We start from the raw sequence: 26,744 nt of genomic DNA on the forward strand, positions 1-26,744 counted from the left end.
TGTGGGGGTAAGTGTACATCGCGATTACGCACGACGTAAAACTGAAAATGCGCTTTCTTCTCGCCGGTTGCCATCTGTGCTTGCGTCACAGAGAAGCGGTGAATTTTCCTATTGGCTGAACCGGCGGGCGCTCAGCAGGCCTGGCACGGGATTGGTCGGTTTCGGCCGGAGGGGGATCGTCGCCGTGCGGATGGTGGAGCCGGACGGAGGCAGCGGCGGTGTTATTGTTTCTCAATGAAAACCCCGAGTGTGGAATTTAACCAATGTTGTACAGCCGTTTTATTTAAACATTCTTCAGTTTTATTTTCTACGCAATGGGCACGCTGTGAAACTATTTAATTAATTGTTTTGTACAGTAATTTATACCCAAGAACGTACATAACCAGCTTAATGAGAAGTCCAGGCCGTAGAGCCGCCGCTAGTCGATTTTAACAATAGCCGCGGCGAAGCAACCCCACCACGGGCAGCTGTTCGGACGGCGATTTACCGAAAAAATACGCGACTGCTGAATAGAAAAAAACTGCACAGCGATACTTACGCTCCAATGGGGTCACTCTTTTGAAACGTTGTGTTTTTATGGACAATTTTTAAGCAAAGAAGTGGAGTGTTTTTTTACATACAGCGCGGATATTTAGGAAAACACAAAAGGAAGATGTCCAACGGCGCAGCAGGAAGCGGAGGCTTGACCTGGGTGGTAAGTGCCGATACTCATTTCGCCTGCTTTATTACGAACACATAGCGCACAGCTACAGATTATCACCACTGCAGCAGCGCTGCCCTGCTCGCCCAGCACCGCCGGCTTATTTGCGGAATTTTCTAGCTAACGCCACAGGGTAAATGTCCGGCACTGCTAGCTACACCAGACCCCCCTGGTTAGAAGCTGGGCTAGTTGGCTAATGTTAGCCACATCTCATTTCATTAAGCCGACTTGCTGGTGGAAAATAAGACATAAAGCAAACGAACACATTTAGACTGAGAACAATTTGCTCGCTGGTTGATATTTCCTGACGAGCTGCAGTACATCGTTAGGTAGGAAAATGTTTTCTTTCGCATCTCTTGACTTTGCCAGACTTAGTTTCTCGCCAGCTGGCGATAGGTACACCCTCAGGCTGGTTAGTTGGCGAGCTGAATAGATACCCAACACCCCACCATTGCAAAGCTCCTCAAAAAGTTCTTTAAACAGCTGTGTGGCTAGTTAAGTGCAGCAGTTAGCTGGTTAGCTAGCGAACTAGCAGCGTGACTGTGGGAAGTTTGAGCAGTTTGCAGCTGTGCCTCGGTGGGAGTGTTTCCTGAGGATCGGCCCCACAGACTCTCTTTATCTCTGAACTGATTTCGTGTGAAATCCGAGGCTCGTGCGCCCGTGGCATCCCCGCGAGCCGCCGACAATAGAGCAGCTGGCCGCGAGCGCCAGCGATGCGAGCTCGAGCTCCGGCTCGTGCGGGATTGTCCCCGCGCGCGGCTGTTGCCTGGCCTCCCTCTCGGGACTTGGCTCCTTTTAATTGTGGTGATTTAAGTTGAATTAATTGTGCGTAATCGAGTACTTTCTCCAACGTGAAATTTCGTATTCATAGTCGCCTGTTCTGTATGGACACGACAAACTCCAGGAACAGCTTGACATTATGAATGAAACAGTTTTATGCAGGTATGTGGTAGGGAGGCTGAAGGTAAAGGTTGTCTGAAAAATGATGGACCATGTATATCATTAGTTTGTGTGTGTGTTGTTGGGTGGGTGGGTCCAAAACTGTAAGCAGGATTAGTGGATTTGGATTTTAAGTTCAGGGTTACAAGCACAGCTATGCCCAAACATAACTGAACCAACATAAGTTCAATGATCTGTAAACTGATCAATTGAAATGTTTCATAGTTTGAAGAAGTGCTGGCAGATTGGTCTGCAGCTGCAGAGGGGTATAGATACCAAACATTCTGGCATTATGAGTCATCACCTTCAGAGTGTCAGAGGAATGCTGGGGGTCTGACCACGCTTTACCAGCAGGGCAGGAAGGTTAGCCTGAGATGGAAGCGTAGCTGTGCTTTGTGGCTGCGCCTCGCCCCTGCAGCTCCAGGGCAAATCCAGTGGTTGCAATGGATCGTGGGACATTTCGCGTCTCAAATCCTAAGCGTTGTAGTAGGGCTATGCAATTGTGATAAATTTTCTTCATTTTTGATATTTCTGTCATTTGAGAGATGCCTTTAAAAGCAAACCTTTATAAAATAAGACCTGTAAACTAGCATACATGTAAGTGTATATATAACATATGAATAATGTATATAATGTGTATATCATGTGTGAGGTGATCGGTAGTTGCATTTTTTTTCCATTAACATTTTACCAAAATAAATCTATCAATTGCAACTTTAAACTAGAAGTAGTGTATATGGATTTAAGTGCTTATTTTGAACAATGAAGCATCATTATGTGCATTGTGATCGCCACCCTTATTGAAGTACCTGTCTTATCACAGGGAACAGGAAAACGCACAGACTGACCACTGAGAAAGTTAGGGATAATTTCTCGGCTGCCCGTGCGTGCTGTCTCAGGTGCTCAGCTGCTGAGATGCTTAGCCCAGCTTTCAGCAGGGGGACCGGCTGCACAGACACGCTTTAATCCCTGTTACTGTTTCAGAACCATCAACCCTGCAGCAGAACAGGCTTACAATGTCCAAACCCAACAAGGAGGCGTGAAATGGCATTTTAATCTGTCGCCTCGGTTTTTAGACAGCCCCTTATCACCTTGTTTTGAGTTAATGGCAGGAGCTCGGGCAGATGCGCATCCTGCATCGTTTGCTCTTAGTGTGTTGTAGATGTACACAGTTCTGACGCGCTCGGCTGAGCGCTGCGTCACAGTGAAGGAGCTGTTGAAGTTCCTGTGCCCCCCGCCCCACACTCCCAACACGCACATGCACGCACACACACAGACACACACACGCGGCAGGGTGGACAGGTGCCAGGCCCCCTCTCTCTCTGTGTGCCCCCCGTAACGACGCTGTGCCCATGTGTCTAATGACAGACCCTCTTTGATAAGAACAATGCTGCCAAGAAGGAGGAGGCCAACGGCAGGGGTGACGGGCCCAAGGCCGACGCCCCCAAGAAGGAGGGCTCCAAGAAGATGTCTGTGGAGCGCGTCTACCAGAAGAAGACCCAGCTGGAGCACATCCTGCTCCGCCCCGACACCTACATCGGCTCCGTGGAGCCCGTCACCCAGGTGAGAAACACACCCACACTCTCGCACACACACACACACACATACACTCTCACACACTGTGTGTACACACACTCTCACTCTCACTCTCACTCTCACTCTCACTCACACTCACAGACAAGTACAGAAAAACACCCACACTCTCGCACACACACATACACTCTCACACACTGTGTGTACACTCACTCTCACTCTCACTCTCACTCTCACTCTCACTCACAGACAAGTACAGAAAAACACCCACACGCTCACACAACGGCAGATGCCCACAGAGACACAGTTACAGTAACTGAGGTTACACCAGCAGCTGCTCTCCCACCTGGGGACTGGAAACCCGCTCCTCTGTGTGTGTGGTCCCTGTGTGTGTAATTACCCCCCCTAAACACACACACACAAATACGCCTACACACACACATACACACAGACACACACAAATACGCCTACACACACATACACACACAAACACACACAGACACACAAATATGCCTACACACGCATACACACAGATACACACATACAGTATGCGTGCACATACACATACGCACATACATGAATGCACACACATGAATGCACACACATGCACATACACACGGGCTCATACTCTAGATATCTGTGCTTCATGGATACATGCCTTTTATTTCTCTTGTATATCATTTATTATTTCAAATCTAATTAAGGACTTTTATTAACTTCAGGAAATAAGTGAAAGATGAAGCTGGCTTATCGCTTAAAGATTTCTGCCAGAGTTTTCCTTTGTTGTACTTAAAAGAAAAGATATGCATATCAAATGAGCTTTTATTCGCTATGCTCCAGAATTTCAAATACGAGTTGTTACATAAGCAATTTCAGCTGAATACTTGGGGGAATTTGTGTTTGAATGTATAAACATAGAGGCTTGAGTGTTACATAATAGCAGTGGTTATTCCATTTGGTCTGACCGTCAGATATAACTTTAGCTGTTGTGTGTTTGATGATTATGATTATGATGCTTATGATTTCGTTTTTGTAATTTTTTTTTTCAGCAAATGTGGGTTTTCGATGAGGACGCGGGGATGAATCTGAGAGAGATCACCTACGTCCCTGGACTGTACAAAATCTTTGATGAAATACTCGGTGAGAACAAAGTGTGTTTGACTGTGTGTGTTTGTGGCTGTGTGTGTGTGTGTGTGGCTGTATGTGTGGCTGTGTTTGGCTGCGCATGTGTGGCTGTGTTTGGGTGTGTGTGTGGCTGCAGTTGCCTGTGAGTTTGGCTGTGTGTGTGTGTGTGACTGCGTTTGGCTGTGGGTTTGGCTGTGTGTGTGTGGCTGCGTTTGGCTGTGCGTTTGGCTGTGCGTTTGGCTGTGCGTGGCTGCGTTTGGCTGTGTGTGTGTGTGGCTGTGCGTTTGGTTGTGTGTGTGTGTGTGTGGCTGCGTTTGGCTGTGCGTTTGGCTGTGCATTTGGCTGTGCGTTTGGCTGTGTGTGTGTGTGTGGCTGCGTTTGGCTGTGCGTTTGGCTGTGTGTGTGTGGCTGCGTTTGGCTGTGCGTGTGTGGCTGTGCGTTTGGCTGTGTGTGTGTGTGTGTGGCTGCGTTTGGCTGTGTGTGTGTGGCTGTGCGTTTGGCTGTGTGTGTGTGGCTGTGCGTTTGGCTGTGTGTGTTTGGCTGTGCATTTGGCTGTGCGTGTGTGTGTGGCTGCGTTTGGCTGTGCGTTTGGCTGTGCGTTTGGCTGTGTGGGTTTGGCTGTTTGCTGTGCTGCCTGTGCTCATTGTGGGTTTGTGCTTGTGTTCAGAGCTCTGTGTCAGTGTGCTGGTTTAGGCAGCAAGGTGTCGGGTTGGGGGAAGAGAGCTGAGTGGAGTAATGTTCCCACAGGCTGCAGGGCCGTCCCCTCTCAGGGGTGTCTAAACCACACTGGAGTTAGTGAAGTAGGCAGCCAGGCTGGCCCATGGCCACCTGTACCTGTCCCAGGGTGCAAGTCCAGGAGAGCAGCGATCACTGTGGCTGTGGTCTCTGCAGGATCTGATCTGTGCTCGGACAGGCGTGTGTTACGCTGATGTTGTGCTTTAATCTCACTGGCTTGCTGGCAGTGGCCAGAAAAACACTCGAGTCGAGCAAGGAGTTTTAGTCTTCCCTCACTGTCACCTTGCCTGGAAGCGCAGATCCCTGTCTCCTCCAGCAGATCTGCATTTATGTAATGCATTCTCCTTGGGGTTGGTTTTGAGGGCCCTGTTGGAGAGGCGGAGAGGCAGGGATGGGAGAGGCAGAGAGGCAGGGATGTCTTTCTCTGCGGCCCTGGGCCACACACACGCATACAGACGCATCCCTGTAATTACTTCAGAAGCACACTGTGTTACAGCAGGGAGACGCCAGGGAGTAATAACCCAGGCAGCGGAGAGCGCGACGGAGCTGTGTGTGTGTGTGTGTGTGTGTGTGTGTGTGTGTGTGTGTGTGTGAGTGAGTGAGATGTGTACACTGTGTGTGTGTGTGTGTGTGTGTGTGTGTGTGAGAGAGAGAGAGAGATGTACGCTGGTCTGTATGTGGGGTGTGTTTGAGGATGTGGTAAGGGTGATGCTGCTAGATAAGGCCTTGATCTGTGTAGTGAAGGGTGGGAGCAGTCACCCCACCCAGCCTCGAACCCGGGTCTACGGGGTACCAACCATGCGACTTTGACTGCGACGCCAAAGAGCCAGGCTCGTTGGTATGGCAGTCAGAGCGCACACTCAACCGTAGTGACAGCATTCTGTCACAATCTGCTTTTAGTTTCATGTTCAGGGCTGTGAAGCTCTGGCTCTCTGTAGCCTGGTGCAGCAGCAGGGTGGGTACAGTCACTGTCCCTCTGGCCAGGCTGCATAACCCAGACTTCCTAAAAAACTGTAACTGAAGGAGATCAGTCTGGATAACTGTCTGCTAAGTAACGCACAGTGTAACGTAATGAGTAGCACTGCATGTAATGAGCACCCAATGGAAAAGCTTTTGGTTAGATGTGTCAGTCACACCTCGGAGGAGGGTCTGCTGCATGTGTCCAAGCAAAACTTTTGCCTGGGTTTGGTTTTCAGATTTTCATAGACTTTTTTCCAGGAAATTAATTACATGTCAGTTAATTTCCATCCCCTGTTTGGTGTGTTACATTACATTGCATTACATCATTTAGCAGACACCCCTACCCAGAGAGACTTCCAAATAAGTGCATCACTATGCTAACAGCAGTTATCGCCAAGTACTACAACAGGTCAGTAACATACTGAGTTAAGTGCTAAACTAGTGCTAAAGTGATGTTAGGCGGATTACGTGCTGAGAATCGGTCAGAAGGAAACTTTATCCTTCCTGACACTCTCTTCCATTCTCTCCCGCAGTGAACGCCGCAGACAACAAACAAAGGGACAAAAACATGTCCTGCATCAAGATCACCATCGACCCGTGAGTACCGCCGCCACCAGCGGGAGGTGTGGGGAGGGGGGGGGGGGCGCCACAGGGCTTGGGCTTGATTTTCTTTCCCATAAGCATCCCCCCTGTCTGCATTAGAAGGTTTAAATCTCCAGGGCTGTCCCTTACGGCTTGTTCCTGGAGGTCCCTCGCCCGCTGATTGACTGGGGGCTGTTGCAGTAACATAGGTGTACCAGGCTGTTAAAGTAGTGTTTTTAATGCCGTATTTCTTTGTTCCTACTTTTATTGATGTAGTATCACAGTCATCAGTGGCAACATGTTGAAGGTGGAGGGTTCTTTTGTTGAATTTTATTTGCATCTCTTCAGTTTCTGGGAGGAGTTGCAAGCCATTGTACCGATGGCATCACCACACACGTTTACTGTCCGAGACAGACAGGGACGCTGAAGTGGAATTCAGGGAGTGACTGAAATGAGTCAGTGATGGGTACAGTGAGGCTTCATGAACCCCATAATGGATGGAGCTGCCATGTGATGTTAGGACCGATCAAAAGACGCCGCTCTTCACAGGGAAAACACCCTAATTTGTTCATATCTTTGAGTCACTGCTACGAGATGCTCCACCCGTTTTGGAATTCCCTCTCCCGTCAGTAGGGTAGTGGGGTGCAGGAGAGGCAGAGCACAGCCGTGTCGTCTGAAGATGCGGGTCGGGGTTTCAGATCGCTCTCAACAGCCAGTGGCGAAACGCAAGGGGGTTCGATATAACCAGCAGCTACTGCAGCTGGCATTTGACAACAGTGTGCAGGATCCAGGCCCTTAAGTTTGTCCAAACATGAATACATTTGTGTCTGAGATTGCTCTCCAGGTGGGTAGGAGGTTCCAGAAAAACATGTCGTTTTGGATTTCTGGGCTCAACAGCACTAGCGGTACATGAATCTCCACCAGTTGCAAAGCAAGCAGATTTATTGAATTCCGCTTAGCAAAAGAGACACAGGAGGAGCAGTGGAGACACTCTGCTTTTCTCTCTCCTCCGGCAGCGAGTCGAACACCATCTCCATCTGGAACAACGGGAAGGGGATCCCTGTGGTGGAGCACAAAGACGAAAAGATGTACGTCCCCGCGCTCATCTTCGGCCACCTGCTCACCTCCAGTAACTACGACGACAACGAGAAGAAGGTCACAGGTGAGTGCGGACAGGATGCCGCCGCCCGCTTAAACAAAACAGCCATTAAGTAATAAATAAACGGAAAATAACTGTCCGTATCTGTACAATGGGAAGCTATCCACAGGGTGGTCTGAGACATGCTGAATGCTCTCTCCTGTGCAGGTGGCAGGAATGGTTACGGTGCTAAACTCTGCAATATCTTCAGCACAAAGTTCACTGTGGAGACGGCGTGTAAGGAGTACAAACACAGCTTCAAGCAGGTACGGCGTGTCAGCCCTCGGGCTTCTGCTCCGCTGGATAAATACGGATAAATATGGATAACTATGGATATGATTGTTTGCAGATGGCTTAGTAGCGGCTGGGAATGCCTGTTAACGTGCTATTCAACTTTTGTAGGTTATTTTTGGCTTGAAAAGCTGAAGGTAAGGCTGGTAATGTTCCCTCCTCTGGGCTGTAATCACAGGGTTTGGTCTTTGGTGGCACCTGACAGGAAAGGCTTAGAAGGCACTGTAATTTACCGCACTCAGGGGTCGGCCACCTCCTCAGATCTGTTCTGAAGCCCTCTGTGACAGCACCGTACATGCCACCGTGTCCTCATTACTGACCTGCAGAGGGCACCACTGGTGGTGCGGTCATACCACACTTTTATAAAATAGAGAAATTCACTTTGGGTGGGCTATCATGTTATTCCTGGTCAGCTGTGGTAATTCCCTCCTGGGTCTCTCCCTCCCTCTCCATCCCCCCCTCCCTCTTTCCCTCTCCCTCTCTCCCTCTCCATCCCCCCCTCCCTCTTTCCCTCTCCCTCTCTCCCTCTCCATCCCCCCCTCCCTCTCTCCCTCTCTCTCTCTCTCTCTCCCTCTCCCTCTCTCTCTCTCTCCCCCTCTCTCTTTCTCTCTCTCTCCCCCTCTCTCTCTCCCTCCCTCTCTCTCCCTCTCTCCCTCTCTCCCTCCCTCCCTCTCTCCCCCTCTCCCCCTCTCCCCCTCTCTCTCTCTCCCCCTCTCTCCCTCTCTCTCTCCCTCTCTCTCTCTCCCCCTCCGTCTCCCTCCCTCTCTCTCTCTCTCTCTCTCTCCCTCTCCCTCTCTCTCTTTCCCTCTCTCCCTCTCTCTCTCTCTCTCTCTCTCTCCCTCTCCCTCGCCTTCTCCCTCTCTCTCTCTCTCCCTCTCCATCCCTCTCTCTCTTTCCCTCTTCCTCAGACCTGGGCGAACAACATGACGAAGACGAGCGACCCGCGGATCAAGCACTTTGACGGGGACGACTTCACCTGCGTTACCTTCCAGCCCGACCTGGCCAAGTTCAAGATGGAGAAGCTGGACCGGGACATCGTGGCGCTGCTGACCCGGCGGGCCTACGATGTGGCCGGGTCCTGCCGGGGCGTCAAGGTCATGCTCAACGGGAAGAAACTGCCGGTGAGCCTGCCGCTCAATCAGAGGCACTGCCTCACCCGGCCAATCAGTGAGAGAGTGGATTATCTAAACAACTCATCAATGGATCAACAAATCATTTACAATCAATCACACAGTTAAGCGATTGTCCAACCAATTGCAATCAAAACAAATGAAGTAATCAGTTTGTAAACCAACCAATCAAATGTGTAATCAGTCAGTCAGTTAATCAGATCATCACCAATTGTTCCTGTTTTCATGACAGACGTGATGAATGCATCAGAAATGATCTGATCAATGGAGCAGCAACAGTTACCCTGTTGGATCAGATTCAGTGTGTTTCTTTTAATCTTAAATTATGGACACACCCTGGTCACAGTGTTGTTCGCGTTTTGGAGGGATGCTGTAGTTTCGGCTCTGATGATTGGCGGGTGGGTTGGCTCCTCCCCCTGCAGGTGAATGGGTTCCGCAGCTACGTGGACCTGTATGTGAAGGACAAGCTGGACGAGACGGGCGTGGCGCTGAAGGTGGTGAACGAGCAGGTGAACGAGCGCTGGGAGGTGTGTCTGACGCTCAGCGAGAAGGGCTTCCAGCAGATCAGCTTCGTCAACAGCATCGCCACCACCAAGGTACTCCACCTCGCGCTCCGTGGGGGAACTGAGTCTAACCCTAACCCTAACCCACCACTAAGGTACGCCACCCCGCGCAGCGGAACTGACCCTGACTCTAACTCTAACTCTAACTCTAACTCTAACCCTAACCCTAACCCTAACCCTAACCCTAACCCTAACTCTAACCCTAACTCTAACCCTAACTCTAACCCTAACTCTAACCCTAACCCTAATCCTAATCCTAACCCTAACCCTAACCCTGGCCCTAACCTGGGCTTCCGAAAACCTCCCCTCGCCACTCTTCTCTTTCTGTCCCCAGGGTGGCAGGCACATCGACTACGTGGTGGACCAGATTGTGGCCAAACTGATCGAAGTGGTGAAGAAGAAGAACAAGGCTGGAGTGTCAGTCAAACCCTTCCAGGTCAGAAGGCTTTCCTCTCACAGAGAAAAAAACAGAACAGTTACCGATGAGCACTACTGGCCACTGTGAAGTCAGTGTTGCATTGTATTTACCTGTGCTGACCTAATAGTGTTGTCTAGAATCAGGACCAAAACTAATTCTGGGATAGCTTGTCCAACAATTTTACAGCATTTTGCCAGCTTTTGCAAAAGCCTTGTTTACGCCATTTGCTGTGTGAATGGTGGGGCTAAAGCATTGTGAAGATACCTGCATTTTACTGGTGTTTTGTTGTGAAAGTTGAAGTCTCTCCCCTGGTTTTTGTTGCAGGTTAAGAACCACATCTGGGTATTCGTCAACGCGCTGATCGAGAACCCGACCTTTGACTCCCAGACCAAGGAGAACATGACCCTCCAGACCAAAAGCTTCGGATCAAAATGCCCGCTCTCCGAGAAGTTCATACGGGCGGTGAGTCTCGTGCTTTAACATAGGAACAGCAACACATGCAGAGGAATACAGGCTTGGACGCACTGCCTGATGGGATTGATTGTGAGCCAGTCTCTCCGTCACAGCAGACATGGTGTTATCATCGGCAGTGTGGTTTTACAGTGTCAGCTGTTTGGGTTTCCATCAGCCCGAAAGGATCCATTGTGTTTAATATTTCACGACTCTCTTAAGTGACAGAAAAATTGATGGGCGATCAGTTGTATCAGGGAGAGAATCCCGGGCTTGTGCGTGAGAGACTGGGTGAGAGAGCAGGGTCTCTGTCAGGGCAGATCAATAATGCCTTTAAAATAAGTCCCTGCTTCCAAAACCTACATTTTCCATCTCATTCACTGGTTTAATTTAAAGGCATGCACAGAAAAATATTGCATTACATGAATATTATTTTGATATTAATAGATTGTTATAGTAAAAAAATATGGTGCCTTAATTGTTTTAATTAAGCGTGGTGTCTCCGTGGTGTTCAGGCGACGAACTGCGGCATAGTGGAGAGCATCCTGAACTGGGTGAAGTTCAAGGCCCAGACGCAGCTGAATAAGAAGTGCTCCTCCGTCAAGTACAGCAAGATCAAGGGCATTCCCAAGCTGGATGACGCCAACGACGCCGGTGAGGGCCCGCCCCGCCCGCCGCCGCACCCGCCCCGCCCGCCGCCACACCCGTCTGTCCGATCACACCTGCACAGCCTGTAAAGTTACACCTGCGCAGAGACCGAAATGACTGCAGAGACAGGTTTATCGCCCGTGCTCTGTCTCTCTGTGCACACGCTGGTGTGTGTGAGTTGAGAGATGTATTGCAGTGTGTGCAGTATGAAACATAAAGCATTATGAGCGTGTTATGAGCTCTGGGGCCAGGAACAGACACCAGATCCCATTTCCGCGGGGTCCAGCATATGGTGCTTTAATAGTTTGGATATGAGGTGAAATACAGTCCTTACCGGCAAGCTTTCAGCATGTGTCAGGAAGGCGTTTCCAGCCTGGAATCGCTCTGGGTTTTTCGCTCTGGGTTTTTCACTCTGGGTTTTTCGCTCCGGGTTTTTCGCTCTGGGTTTACGATCGTGTCTCTCCGGCCAGCATTTGGCGGATTTATGACATGGAGACAGCGCAGCGTGGCGAGGGAGACGGCCATTAATCATGATTGCGCCTTATGGATTTTTTTATTTGTGTTTGTGTTATGGTTACGCGCAGGGTGATCATTCAAAGTGCCGGTCTCACTGCTGAGAGAAAGTGTAGCCACTAAAGGTGTTTTATAGACTTCTGCGCTAATAATGACATAATGCTCACAGTGAGAGGTGAACGCAGTTTCAAACTGTAGAAACATGGCCAATGTTTTTTTTTTCCCTGTCAAAATGTAGAGGCACCTCCATCCATTAAACATGATGTAGCGGGTGTGTGGGAGAGGAGGTTGGGCAGGGGATAGACCGATCGGCTCAGAGCGTTTACCTGCGGGCCTCTGTCTCTCCCAGGTGGGAAGCACTCGTCAGAATGCACCCTGATCCTGACTGAGGGAGACTCGGCTAAGTCGCTGGCCGTGTCGGGCCTGGGGGTGATCGGGCGGGACCGCTACGGGGTGTTCCCCCTCCGAGGGAAGATCCTCAACGTACGCGAGGCCACGCACAAACAGGTGAGACGCGCACACACACACACAAACGCACACACGCACCTGTACATACACACACTCACACGCACACACATTTATACATACACACACTCACACGCACACACATTTATACATGCACACACTCACACGCACACATTTATACATACACAAGCTCACATACACACACGCACACATACATACATACACACACACGCCCACACGCACCTGTACATACACACACTCACACGCACACAAACGCACACACGCACCTGTACATACACACACTCACACGCACACACATTTATACATGCACACACTCACACGCACACATTTATACATACACAAGCTCACATACACACACGCACACATACATACATACACACACACGCCCACACGCACCTGTACATACACACACTCACATGCACACACATTTATACATACACACACTCACACGCACACATTTATACATACACAAGCTCACATGCGCGCACGCACACACACATACATACACACATGCACACATGCATACATACACACACACACGCACCTGTACATACACACACTCACACGCACACACATTTATACATACACACACAGAATAGAGGGACTCTTAGAAAGAGGAGTAAAGAGCAAACTGGTTGTAATCTGAGAGGGAGAGGCAGACAGTGCCCTCAGCATTGCTCAGGGCGTGAGGAACTGTACGAGCTGTGGGCCATGCCCTCGATAGCGGGGTCTGCCTGCAGATGCAGTGAGCCCCTCTCTGATTGGCTGTCCTTGCAGATCATGGAGAACGCTGAAATCAACAACATCATCAAGATCGTGGGTCTCCAGTACAAGAAGAGCTACGACGACCCCGAGTCCCTGAGGACGCTACGCTACGGCAAGATCATGATCATGACCGATCAGGTACCTCAGCAACCAGAGACTTTAGCAAGTGCACCAACCCACAGTCAGAGGCCTGAAGTGGTTCACCCTAACCCACAGTCAGAGGCCTGCGTGTGTGCTGAAACCATTAGAGCTGTGTTTTTTTCCATTGTGGAATCTTGGCTGTTCAGTACCTGTGTTCTTGTTTCTCCTGTTATTTCTATATGCGTATATAGCATTGTTGCTTTAGACAAAATATTTAAATGAATAAGTGATTTGTCTAATTAAGTATTGCGGCGTTTCACCGTCTTTGCTTTCTTTCCCAGGATCAGGACGGCTCCCACATCAAGGGGTTGCTGATCAATTTCTTCCACCATAACTGGCCGTCCCTGCTGAAGCACACCTTCCTGGAGGAGTTTATCACACCCATCGTCAAGGTGTGTGCATGTTTGTGTGTGCGTGCGCGCGTGCGTGCGTGTGTGTGTGGGGGGGGGGGGGGGGTTGCACTGGGGGGTGCGTTTTAGGGTCACTACAAGCTCAACACAGTAGGTCATCCAACAAATATCATTACCTTGTGTTGCTGAGTTACACGTCCTCATCCACTAGGGGGCAGATGTAGGAACCCACCTGAAAAATTTCCATATATTTATCTAGCCAGGTGGCCTACTAACAGCACTGCTGCTTAGGTAACTTGCTTGCTAGCTACTTGGCTATCATAAACTAAACCCAGATCGGTACACAATCCAAAATTGCGTCTATAAATATACAGCTGTCTAAACGGATAGCATGTTGTATGTCATTCTGGATAAGAGTGAAGGGAATTTTAATAGTGTGATAGCTTTGGTTGTCAGGCAGGGGGAAGTATCTAGTTCTTGTCTCAGTTGTGAAACGAAGGTTAAGATGCTGTGGATTCCTTCTTATCGTAATGATTTTCCTTTCTTTTCAGGCCAGCAAGAATAAGCAGGAGCTGTCCTTTTACAGTATTCCAGAGTTCGACGAGTGGAAGAAACAAACAGAAAACTATAAAACCTGGCACATAAAGTACTACAAAGGTTTGTGCTGAGCTGTGGGAACCACTGCTCCCTAGAGCTGAAACTCTCTCTCTCTCCCTCTCTCTCCCTCTCTCTCTCTCTCTCTCTCTCTCTCTCTCTCTCTCCCCCCCTCTCTCTCTCCCCCTCTCTCTCTCTCCCCCTCTCTCTCTCTCCCCCTCTCTCTCTCTCCCTTTCTCTCTCTCTCTCTGTTCTCATCTTGTGCGGGGTTTTTGTGTCGCAGGTTTGGGTACCAGCACCAGCAAAGAGGCGAAGGAGTACTTCGCAGACATGGAGAAACACCGGATCATGTTCCGCTACACCGGCACCGAGGACGACGCGGCCATCACGCTGGTGTGTGCGAGCTCACATGTCATTTCCTGTGTCGCTACATTTCCACGGCGACCGTTACCTCTCTCCGCCCTGGGCTTTTGGAACCATTCTTTAAAATACGGTGTGGTCTTTCACATCACCACACTGATCATGTTTACTTAGGTTTGAACAATTGACTGCAGTATCTAATTCTAACTCTAACTTATGAAATGGTAAAATATTTTCATATTCATTCAGTTGTGACACACAGCCATGTGACCAACCTGCTGTTGCTCACTGTGAAAGAAAAGGAGTTCTAACAGCCTGTTAGTGAACGGGAGTCCTGTTCCACCTGTGGTCCAGGCTGAGTGAACGGGAGTTCTGTTCCACCTGTGACTCTGCTGCTGTTTTTCTCCAGGCCTTCAGTAAGAAGAAGACGGACGACAGGAAGGAGTGGCTCACCAACTTCATGGAGGACCGGAGACAGCGCAGGATGCACGGCCTGCCAGAGGTGAGACTAGATTTCGCATCACACAACGTTTCCTCCACTGTTCTCAGATCAGCCTGGCTAACGCGAGTCTCTGCCTGGTTTTCCCTCGTCTAGCAATACCTGTATGGCACGCAGACAAGGCACCTGTCCTACAACGACTTCATCAACAAAGAGCTCATCCTCTTCTCCAACTCGGACAACGAGAGGTCCATCCCCTCACTCGTTGATGGTGTGTGCCCGCGTCTCAGAGAGCCTTTTAAATCACACTGCGTAAAAAATATATTGACTGTCCCCTTGTGATAACGTCATGCGTACACAAGCTGTTAAATGTTGCCCATGCATATACTGTTCATTGTCACCTGGTAGTGTCTCATCTGCATACATGCTGTTGACTGTCCTCTGGTGATGATGTCACCTGTGTACATGCTGTTGACTGTCCTCTGGTGATGATGTCACGTGCAGGCCTGAAGCCGGGCCAGAGGAAGGTGCTGTTCACCTGTCTGAAGAGGAATGATAAGCGGGAGGTGAAGGTGGCCCAGCTCGCCGGCTCTGTGGCAGAGATGTCCGCGTATCACCACGGCGAGGTACAGCACGTCACTCTCCGCCCCTCTGAGTGTCTCCCAGCACACCCCCAAACCCTCACACTCCAATTCCAGTCCCTGTCTTTAAACTCATTCACAGCAAGTTCTCTCTGTGCATGCCTGAGTCTTTGTAAAGCACATGTACTGTAGAAACATTTTCTATACAGTTGAGAAAAGTCATAAACATTAAGATATTCCAGCATGCTCAGCGGTGAGTGAGTGGGTTGTACGATGATAAAGCTATGTCCAGGTCATGCCTGGCCCGCAGCTGACTGGCAGGGTGCAGCATGTCCTCCTCCCCTCTGGGTGGCGCTGACTCCGTCTCACCCTCTCTGCTCCCAACAGCAAGCCCTGATGATGACCATCGTCAACCTGGCACAGAACTTTGTGGGCAGCAACAACATCAACATCCTGCAGCCGCTGGGCCAGTTCGGCACCCGCATCAACGGGGGCAAAGACGCCGCCAGCCCCCGTTACATCTTCACCATGCTCAGGTGAGTTTACCTTACACACCCCGCTCAGGTGAGTTTACCTTACACACCCTGCTCAGGTGAGGCTTTACCTTACACACCCCGCTCAGGTGAGTTTACCTTACACACCCCGCTCAGGTGAGGCTTTACCTTACACACCCCGCTCAGGTGAGGCTTTACCTTACACACCCCGCTCAGGTGAGGCTTTACCTTACACACCCCGCTCGGGTGAGGCTTTTCCTTACACACCCCGCTCAGGTGAGTTTACCTTACACACCCCGCTCAGGTGAGTTTACCTTACACACCCCGCTCAGGTGAGTTTACCTTACACACCCCGCTCAGGTGAGTTTACCTTACACACCATGCTCAGGTGAGGCTTTACCTTACACACCCTGCTCAGGTGAGGCTTTACCTTACACACCCCGCTCAGGTGAGTTTACCTTACACACCCCGCTCAGGTGAGTTTACCTTACACACGATGCTCAGGTGAGGCTTTACCTTACACACCCCGCTCAGGTGAGGCTTTAACTTACACACCATGCTCAGGTGAGGCTTTACCTTACACACCCTGCTCAGGTGAGGCTTTACCTTAAACCAGTTTTCTCAGGTAAATCTCATTACCTTAGACCCCAGTTATAGCGTCAGTGTGGCAGCCAGGCTCATTCTTTAATGATGACTGACAGTTTACCAGTCATTTAATGTGTGGCAGCCCAGATTAAACTTAAATAGATTTAGGTATACAGTGTGTGATTGTTTGTGTGCACCTGAGCACCATGCCTGGGTTTAGTGCTCTCATAGAGCCATAAGGTGCTTAAAGCCCCCCTTGGACAGCTCTGTTTGGGGTTGTGAGGTGCCTGACCTGTCCTCTCCTTGCTGTGCGCAGCCCCTTGGCCAAGCTGCTGTTCCCGGCGGTGGACTCCAGCCTGCTGAAGTTCCTGTACGATGATAACCAGAAGGTGGAGCCGGAGTGGTACATTCCCATCATCCCCATGGTGCTGGTGAACGGCGCCGAGGGCATTGGGACCGGCTGGGCCTGCAAGATCCCCAACTACGACCCGCGAGAGATCGTCAACAACATCAACCGTATGCTGAGCCACCAGGACCCGCTGCCCATGGTAACTCCGCCTCTCTCTCAATCCTGATCTTCCATGTGTAGGTCAGGCGGCCCGGGCCAGGTTTTCCTGCTCTCTGTGGTCAGCAGTCTGTCACAAGAACTGTAATTGGATGAATTCAGTGGTCCTAGAAAGAATGGTCCCAGGTAAAGAATCTGACTAAATTTTGTTTAATAAAGTTTTTTACCAAAGACAAAGCACAGTGGCCCTCTTGGGATTCAAGCTGATAACCATCTGGTTTATAAGCACCGTTGACTGCCAGTGTTGTGGTGGAAGAGGACTGAGCAGCACTCTGAACTGAAGCACTCCGTCCCTCTTCCCTGTCCTCAGCTTCCCAGCTACAAGAACTTCAGAGGGGTGATCCACGAGCTGGGTCAGAACCAGTACGTGGTCAGCGGAGAGGTGTCGGTCCTGGACAAGAACACCATCGAGATCACGGAGCTGCCGGTGCGGACCTGGACTCAGGTGAGCCCCCGCACCCCCGCGTACCCCTCCGCACCCCCTCACACCTGCGCCACCTCAACCGCCACAACAACCTTGTTATTTCCTGCAGGCGTATAAGGAGTCAGTGCTGGAGCCCATGCTGCAGGGCACAGAGAAAACCCCCGCGCTCATCAACGACTACAAGGAGTACCACACCGACTCCACCGTCAAGTTCGTGGTGCGAATGAGCGAGGAGAAGCTGGCCGAGGCCGAGGCCGTCGGGCTGCACAAAGTCTTCAAGCTGCAGTCCACCCTCACCTGCAACTCCATGGCAAGTGACACGCCCCGTCCCCTGCACACCTGCACAATCCCGCTCAACAGCGGGGACCTTTCTGTGCGCATATGAACTCAGCACAAGAGCTAGAGAGGTGACATCAGCCGCTCCAGGACATAACACTCATCCTCGTAGCGCGAAAATGAAACCATGTCCTGTTGTGATGTCTGTTTGGATATGAATCAGACGCGTGTACGCGCGCATGCATGTGTGCATTATTGTAATTTAGCAGGCACTCTGATCTAGATTGAGACTGAGTTTAGTCTGGCAGTCATGGATAAAGGAGGGTAATGAAATGAGCGCTCTCTTCTCTCTCTTGTGCAGGTGCTGTTTGATCACATGGGCTGCCTGAAGAGGTACGAGTCAGTAAACGACATCCTGAAGGAGTTCTTCGAGCTCCGCCTACACTACTACAAGCTGAGGAAGGATTGGCTGGCAGGCATGCTGGGGGCAGAGTCAGCCAAGCTGTCCAATCAGGCACGCTTTGTGCTGGAGAAGATCGAGGGGAAGATCTCCATCGGTACTTAAATTTTTAACATTTTTTGTAATATTCATTTACATATTAATCCAGGTCTAATATTTTGTTTCTTGTTGCATAGCTTTCTGACTCCAGTGTTGTCTTCTGACAGAGAATAAGTCTAAGAGGGACCTGATCCGTATGCTGTTGCAGCGCGGCTATGAGTCTGACCCCGTGGCGGCCTGGAACAAGGCCCAGGAGAAGGTACCTGCTGCCCGCCGCTCACCTGAGACATGGATGGGCTGGGTGTGCCTTAAACGCCAGTGCTCCTGAGAGGAGAGGAGTCACATGACTCGCCCTCGAGGAGGAGCGGGGGTGGGGGTGGGGGCAGGGTTTCTCTCCCCCTCTGTGCTGATTGGACCACTGTCCCGCTCTCTCTCTCCAGTCCCTGGAGGAAGAGGACGGGGATGGGAATGACAGCGACAGCTCGGTGGACTCCGGCTCGTCCTCGGGACCAAACTTCAACTACATCCTGGGCATGCCCCTGTGGTGCCTGACCAAGGAGAAGGTGGAGGAGCTGCTGAAGCAGAGGGACGCCAAGGTACTGCGGGCAAGGCATGCTGGGAAGGGGGCTGCGGGCAAGGCATGCTGGGAAGGGGGCTGCGGGCAAGGCATTGTGGGAAGGGGACTGTGGGTAAGGTATTGTGGGAAGGGGACTGCGGGTAAGGCATTGTGGGAAGGGGACTGCGGGTAAGGCATTGTGGGAAGGGGGCTGCGGGCAAGGCATTGTGGGAAGGGGACTGCGGGTAAGGCATTGTGGGAAGGGGACTGCGGGTAAGGCATTGTGGGAAGGGGACTGTGGGTAAGGTATTGTGGGAAGGGTACTATTGTTAAGGCATTATGGGTAGGGTGCAGATTGCAGGACGTAGATGTCTGAAGTATAAGAATACTTTAAAGAAAGAGAAGAAACTGTCACATTAACATCATGGAAACTATTATTTTGCAGGTAATGTGGTAATCTGACTAAAGGGGAGCGTAGTTTCTAAAAGGGGTTAGAATGAGGGTAACACTCCTGTGCGTCTCCTGTGCTGTGAAAAGGGGTAACGGATGTTTTGTGCCGCAGAAAGCCGAGCTGAACGAGCTGCAGAGGAAGTCTTCGGAAGACCTGTGGAAGGAGGACCTGGCCGTCTTCATTGAGGAGCTGGACGTGAGTGCGGCCGTTTCTGGCCTGCAGAGTTTCCCTCTGGGGTCCTGTTAGATTTCCAAATGCCGCAGAGAGCACCTCTCCCTTTAAACTCAGACTGTAGCCCAGTGCTGCACAATTCTCTTTTTGACGTTTTCTCAGTGAAAGCAGCCAAACCCAGCCACGGTCACTGCGCTTCCATTCTTAGTCTGTTGAAAGGCTTTTAGTCCACAGAGACACATCCTACAAAATCGCTGAGTTTAAAAGGTGGAATTTCCCTCACAAATGCAACACCGACTGACAGATAATCAACACGGTATTTGCTGTACATTTGTCTTTGCCCAAACAGATAGAAACATCTTTATCTGGCTTTCCTGTACTTGGTTTTGTGGAATGGGCACTTGGATGGTGCTCGGATGGTGCAGCTGGTTTGTGACTCTGTCTCCCCCTGGTGGCAGCGGGTGGAGGCGCAGGAGAAGGAGGACCTGAACGCTGGGAAGGCCAGTAAGCTGGTGAAGGGGAAGATTGGGAAGCCCAAAGCAAAGAAGATGCAGCTGGAGGAGACCATGCCCTCCCCCTTCGGCCGCAGAATCGTGCCCCAGATCACCCAGGCCATGAAGGCAGACGCCTCCAAGAAGTTGATCAAGAAGAAGAAGGTACTGTAGCTGTATCAGCGTAAATATGTGTGTGATTTACCTTTACATGCTGACAGGTTATATCAGTGTAGAAGAGAACGGCCACTCCGCCTCTCTTTGCCTGAAGTCACCAAAGTGTTTTAAACTGGCAGGTGTTTATTGATAGGGCCCTACAGTCTGTGTGTTACAACTTGTGTCTCAGGGTTACTGAATGCTGTGATCTGTGTGACGGACGGCTGTGATGAGTGTGGCTGACGGCTGTCTCTCTGTCTTCCAGGGCGATGTGGAAGGCGGGGTGAAGGTGGAGGGCTTTGACGATGAGTCGGGGGTGATGGGGTCGGAGAGCCAGGGGGAGAACTCCCTAATCTCGCCCTCAGGTCTGCCCCTGCTGGGGGCCAAGCCCAAGGCCCCACGGGTGAAGAGGGAGAAGAAGGAGCCCGGTGAGTCATTACCCACAGCCTCAGCCAGAGAGAGTCATTACCCACAGCCTCACCCAGAGAGAGTCATTACCCACAGCATCGCCCAATGAGACTCATTACCCACATCATCGCCCAAAGAGAGTCATTACCCACAGCCTCAGCCAATGAGACTCATTACCCACAGCCTCAGCCAGAGAGAGTCATTACCCACAGCCTCACCCAGAGAGAGTCATTACCCACAGCCTCACCCAGAGAGAGTCATTACCCACAGCCTCAGCCAAAGAGAGTCATTACCCACAGCCTCAGCCAGAGAGAGTCATTACCCATAGCCTCAGCCAAAGAGAGTCATTACCCACAGCCTAAGCCAAAGAGAGTCATTACCCACAGCCTCAGCCAGAGAGTCATTACCCACAGCATCACCCAAAGAGAGTCATTACCCACAGCCTCAGCCAGAGAGAGTCATCACCCACAGCATCGCCCAAAGAGAGTCATTACCCACAGCCTCAGCCAGAGAGAGTCATCACCCACAGCATCGCCCAAAGAGAGTCATTACCCACAGCATCAGCCAGAGAGAGTCATCACCCACAGCATCGCCCAAAGAGAGTCATTACCCACAGCCTCAGCCAGAGAGTCATTACCCACAGCATCGCCCAAAGAGAGTCATTACCCACAGCCTCAGCCAATGAGACTCATTACCCACAGCCTCAGCCAATGGGGTCATTACTCACAGCTTCTGCCAGTCGTGTGCCTGTCGTTAACCTACAGTTTCAGCCAATGAGAGTCAGTCAGTACCCACAGCTTCAGCCCATGGGGTCATTACTCACAGCCTCAGCCAATGATGTGACTGCCATTACCCACAGCCTCAACCAATGGGGTGTGAGTGAAGCATCAGTGGGGTTAAGCAGCAGAGTGTCAGTCCTGACTGTGGCGTGTGTTTGCCTGTGGTGTGTCTGTGGCAGGCACTCCCAGGGCAAAGAAAACTCCGGGAGCCAAAGGATCCACCAAGAAGGGGAAGAAGAGGAACCCCTGGTCCGACGACGACTCCAAGTCCGACAGCGACCTGGACGAGAGCGAGACCGTCGTCATCCCACGAGACACCAAGAGCCAGAGAGCCGCAGGTGAGAGAGAGAGTGTGTGTGTGTGTGCACGAGGGAAGACGGATATTACTGAGAACATTAAGCTCATTTTTCAGTGAGAGCCCAGCTTGATATATCTCACTCTGTTGTATGAGATAAATGAGGTTAGAGTCCCAAGGTCAGGCTATTAACAGTATTTACTTCAGTTTTTGTCTAAATGCCTATAAACAGTTTGTTTATACAGTCTAGTTACAGTGTAGTTAGCTGGTTAGCAAATTATTTTTTGCGAGGTACTTTGATGTACACTGCCACCTGTCTCATTTTGAGTGACCCATTGTAATATCACTCAGTAAACTAGCACAATTAGGTGAGCCTTTGTTCACACGCTAGGAAAATAATAGAAGAGAGTTATGAGTAATAATGAATACTTAATAAAGCATAGTTTGCTTTGTTTCACAGAATAATCCATACCAGAAAGTTACAACTCAAAGTCAGTATACACCCTACAGTTCATTGTGACATTGTAAACACCAGAGCCCTGTGTCTGGCATAAACTGTTGTGTGTAGAGGCTAAATGTGGGCGTGGTGTTTTAACTGATGTTTGTCTCCTTGTGTCTGACTTGTCTTTAGCGGGAAAGCCCAAATACACCTTCGACTTCTCAGAGGAGGAGGATGCTGATGAAGAGCCAGACGATGATGTGATGGTTTCCTCGCCGATCCGGTCTGACAAAGAGGACTTCGCCTCGTCGGAGAATCGGTACAACGACAACGGCGACAACGCCGAAGACGACGATGATGAAGACATCTTCCCCCCGCCCAAACAGTCCTCCACAACGTACGTGGACCTGGCCTGTTCCTGCAGAATGTGACACAGCTCCGATTCGCTGTGATTGGAGAGGGGGGGGCACTTCTGTTATCTTAATAATAATTTGAAAATGAGGTGCTTCATTACGGTCACTTTCCTGAATCTGTGAATCTGGGAGTGGTTTACAGTGAGGTGGGGGGGAGGGGTGTAGCACCTGCCTGGGTGATGCAGGCCAGCCATTTTAGATGGATTGGTGTGTATGTGTCTGTGTGTGTGTTAGTGTTAGCCCTTGCAGCTGTAATAACACAGTTATTTCAGGTGTTAGATGATGGTTCTGCCTGTGTGTTTTTGGGACAGGACCATCTCACCAGCAAAGAAGAAGAGGGAAATGGAAAGCATCTTCTCTTCCAAACCCGCGTATTCTGAGAAGAGCAACGACAGCGGTGAGCAGAGTCTTTCTGAGGCCGTCTGAGCCTCGTACCTGCACCCCTGCGGCTCACCCTCTCACAGAAACACGCAGCTCACCCTCTCACAGAAACACGCTTCCGTCTGCACCCCTGCGGCTCACACTCTCACAGAAACACACAGCTCACCCTCTCACAGAAACACGCTTCCGTCTGCACCCCTGCGGCTCACCCTCTCACAGAAACACGCTTCCGTCTGCACCCCTGCGGCTCACCCTCTCACGGAAACACGCAGCTCACCCTCTCACAGAAACACGCAGCTCACCCTCTCACAGAAACACGCGGCTCACCCTCTCACAGAAACACACGGCTCACCCTCTCACAGAAACACGCTTCCGTCTGCACCCCTGCGACTCACCCTTTCACGGAAACACGCTTCCGTTTGCACCCCCTCACCCTCTCACAGAAACACACAGCTCACCCTCTCACAGGAACACGCAGCTCACCCTCTCACAGGAACACGCAGCTCACCCTCTCACAGGAACACGCAGCTCACCCTCTCACAGGAACACGCTTCCGTCTGCACCCCTGCGACTCACCCTCACAGGAACACGCAGCTCACCCTCTCACAGGAACACGCTTCCGTCTGCACCCCTGCGACTCACCCTCTCACAGGAACACGCAGCTCACCCTCTCACAGGAACACGCAGCTCACCCTCTCACAGAAACACGCAGCTCACCCTCTCACGGAAACACACAGCTCACCCTCTCACAGAAACACGCTTCCGTCTGCACCCCCTCACCCTCTCACAGAAACACGCAGCTCACCCTCTCACGGAAACACACAGCTCACCCTCTCACAGAAACACGCTTCAGTCTGCACCCCTGCGACTCACCCTCTCACAGGAACATGCAGCTCACCCTCTCACAGAAACACGCTTCCATCTGCACCCCTGCGACTCACCCTCTCACAGAAACACGCAGCTCACCCTCTCACGGAAACACACAGCTCACCCTCTCACAGAAACACGCAGCTCACCCTCTCACAGAAACACGCTTCCGTCTGCACCCCTGCGGCTCACACTCCTACAGAAACACGCGGCTCACCCTCTCACAGAAACACGCTTCCATCTGCACCCCTGCGACTCACCCTCTCACAGAAACACGCAGCTCACCCTCTCACGGAAACACACAGCTCACCCTCTCACAGAAACACGCAGCTCACCCTCTCACAGAAACACGCTTCCGTCTGCACCCCTGCGGCTCACCCTCTCACAGAAACACGCTTCCGTCTGCACCCCTGCGGCTCACCCTTTCACGGAAACACGCAGCTCACCCTCTCACAGGAACACGCTTCCGTCTGCACCCCTGCAACTCACCCTTTCACGGAAACACGCTTCCGTTTGCACCCCCTCACCCTCTCACAGGAACACGCAGCTCACCCTCTCACAGGAACACGCTTCCGTCTGCACCCCTGCGACTCACCCTCACAGGAACACGCAGCTCACCCTCTCACAGAAACACGCTTCCATCTGCACCCCTGCGACTCACCCTCTCACAGGAACACGCAGCTCACCCTCTCACAGGAACACGCAGCTCACCCTCTCACAGGAACACGCTTCCGTCTGCACCCCTGCAACTCACCCTCACAGGAACACGCTTCCATCTGCACCCCTGCGACTCACCCTCTCACAGAAACACGCTTCCGTCTGCACCCCTGCGACTCACCCTCTCACAGAAACACGCTTCCGTCTGCACCCCCTCACCCTCTCACAGAAACACACAGCTCACCCTCTCACAGTAACACGCTTCCGTCTGCACCCCTGCGACTCACCCTCTCACAGGAACATACTAGCACAGCCCAGAGATAAACCATTTTGGGGTTTGAGCTCACAACCATGTTGACTGGACAGACAGCACTGTTCCACTGACATGGGTTGTGATTTGTTGTGTGTTTGCTCAGATGGCCTGAAGTTTGACAGCGACGAGGACAACAGCGGCCCCACCTTCACCACCTACTCCAGCAGCTCCGTCTTTGACAAGCCAGCCCCAGCAAAGAAAAGTAATGCCCTGCCCGCCCACCAGGGGGCTCTCTAACACAACTGCTGACATTAAAAACGCATGTCTAGGAGTGCCACCATATTTAGTGCTGTCTAGAAACCACACATGGGAGAAGATTTGTATTCCAGTATGGAAATGTCAGGACTACTGGCCAGTTTAAGCCCAGCTCTGCAGAAGAAAGCTTTTGCAGTTTGGCAGAGAAACCCTGTACAGTCCTGCCTAACACGTCTGTCTGTGCTGTTAGCATGCTGCTACTTCCTGTGGAGACAGGGTTTTGACCACCGTCTTGTAATGTTTGGTAATGGTGTGTGGTTGTGTTCCACAGCTAAGAAGCAGACAGACGCTGCCCCCAAACCCAAGAAGCCCCCCAAACCCAAGAAGCCCGACACCTCCATCTGGGACTCGGACTCAGACGGGGGTGCGGCCAAAAAGCCAGCATCGGTGAAAGGTATGACTCTGATGCCACCATATCCCAGAATCCTCCACTCTCCATTTTATTCCTCATTTCCTTCCCGGCTCAGAGGTGCTGATCACCTGGCTCCCGCCGCCCCCCCACATGTCTCTGAGCTGAGTGACTCATTTACACTCACCTGTGTCCCACAGGTAAAGGGAGGGGCAGGAAGAGGAAGAATTCTGGCTCTGAGGAAGACGAGTACAGTCCTATGAAGAAGGCAGGGAAAGCTGCCACCCACAAAGTGAGTCTGTGTGTAGCTTGTGTTTATGCATGCATGTGTCTTTGTCAGAGGAGAGGAAATATTTCTCAGATTCTGGTAGTCTCGAGTTCCTCACCAGTGTGCGAGAAGGTGATAAAGCTGTCAGGAAATGACATCATTTGCCGTGTTTGTGTCTGGCACTCAGAAGCCCAAAAAGGCCCCCTCAGATGATGACGACGACGACTTGGACACCAACAGCTTCGAGAGGTCGGACCGGCTCTCCCGGGACAGGCCGGGCCGAGCCAAGAAGGAGGTCAAATACTTTGCCGAATCCGACGACGAGGACGACGATCAGTATGACATGTTTGACTAGTTGTTCGAGGACACGGACACACACATACACACATACACACACACACACTCCCACACGAGCTTGTGGAATATCTCGTCCTTCGTCCTGCAGAATTTTGTACATTCTCCCTCTACGTTTTTTTTTTTCTTTTTTGTGACGTTTAACGCTTTCTACTGTGTAGGTGTTTTACACTTTTTATTATACATATACAGTTTGTTTTTTTATCATTGAAATGTTCTGTATTTGTCCCAAGCGGCTTTTAGAGGTTGTAGACTGCTGTGCCTATGCACATATTTTAATTGTTAAAGTTAAAATGTAACTTTTTGAAATGAACTTGGAAGTAAACATTATGAATTGTAAAGGACATCAGGGGCTTTTTGTGTGTTTTTCCATCTCACTTTTGTCAGTGACACAAAAAACACCTTCATTGTCTCCACAGCCTTGCAGGAAAGGGAGACAAAGATCCCTTAGATCTACTAGAGCTACTGGATTTTCATTTTGGTGATCTTCCAAACAAGGCTTTGCTTATCGAGTCTCCTGCAACAGTGCACAAATTATATTTACACTTCTGCATTTAAATAAGCTGTAGATGTCTATTTTAAAATAAATATATTTTTTATTTTTGCCAAGCGATTTCATGGTACAAGTAAACAGTATAGGAACACAAAAGCATTGTTAATAATGTACAAACAAGCTGAAGAAGACAACATAAGAAACATCTGTAATAACAGTTTCCACAGGAATGAGCCTAGTCACACAGGGTGCAGGGAGTTATGGGTAATGTAGTTTAAACCTGACTCCCCCTTCATCGACATAATCAAAAATATAAATTGTCTTAACACAACTCGAGTAACAAATCTAACTTTGACTCAACTGA

At 50.7% G+C, this 26,744-nt stretch overlaps 1 protein-coding gene across 2 annotated transcripts; it reads left to right on the plus strand.

Annotated features, from left to right (window-relative positions):
* Positions 1–184: 184 nt before the first annotated feature.
* Positions 185–26,223, plus strand: top2b (DNA topoisomerase II beta). Of its 2 annotated transcripts, none has more exons than XM_036555433.1 (36): positions 185–694; positions 3,008–3,202; positions 4,222–4,312; positions 6,526–6,589; positions 7,591–7,736; positions 7,881–7,978; positions 8,912–9,124; positions 9,556–9,729; positions 10,031–10,132; positions 10,439–10,576; positions 11,080–11,218; positions 12,075–12,232; positions 12,989–13,114; positions 13,399–13,509; positions 14,019–14,124; positions 14,345–14,454; positions 14,831–14,923; positions 15,017–15,131; positions 15,365–15,486; positions 15,829–15,977; positions 16,837–17,068; positions 17,396–17,530; positions 17,619–17,819; positions 18,147–18,342; positions 18,452–18,543; positions 18,725–18,880; positions 19,403–19,486; positions 19,921–20,118; positions 20,375–20,537; positions 21,476–21,634; positions 22,223–22,427; positions 22,755–22,840; positions 24,765–24,863; positions 25,188–25,310; positions 25,466–25,557; positions 25,721–26,223. In XM_036555433.1, the coding sequence occupies exons 1-36, from the start codon at positions 653–655 to the stop codon at positions 25,886–25,888; spliced, it is 4,881 nt and encodes a 1,626-aa protein (XP_036411326.1). In that variant the 5' UTR covers positions 185–652; the 3' UTR covers positions 25,889–26,223. The 2 variants fall into 2 exon arrangements, with proteins under 2 accessions (XP_036411326.1, XP_036411327.1); XM_036555434.1 differs by having other exon boundaries at positions 3,023–3,202.
* The last annotated feature ends 521 nt before the right edge of the window (positions 26,224–26,744 follow it).

This window comes from Megalops cyprinoides, chromosome 21 (assembly GCF_013368585.1).
Source record: "Megalops cyprinoides isolate fMegCyp1 chromosome 21, fMegCyp1.pri, whole genome shotgun sequence".
NCBI lineage: Eukaryota > Metazoa > Chordata > Actinopteri > Elopiformes > Megalopidae > Megalops > Megalops cyprinoides.

What these genes read in the sequence shown, in the direction of transcription:
- top2b (XM_036555433.1), top strand. Translation starts at nt 653, where the DNA reads ATGTCCAACGGCGCAGCAGGAAGCGGAGGCTTGACCTGGGTG. An exon ending in CGAGGGGAAGATCTCCATCG is followed by an intron (nt 18,343 to 18,451) that starts GTACTTAAATTT and finishes GTCTTCTGACAG; the next exon opens with AGAATAAGTCTAAGAGGGAC. An exon ending in TCTTCATTGAGGAGCTGGAC is followed by an intron (nt 19,487 to 19,920) that starts GTGAGTGCGGCC and finishes CCCTGGTGGCAG; the next exon opens with CGGGTGGAGGCGCAGGAGAA.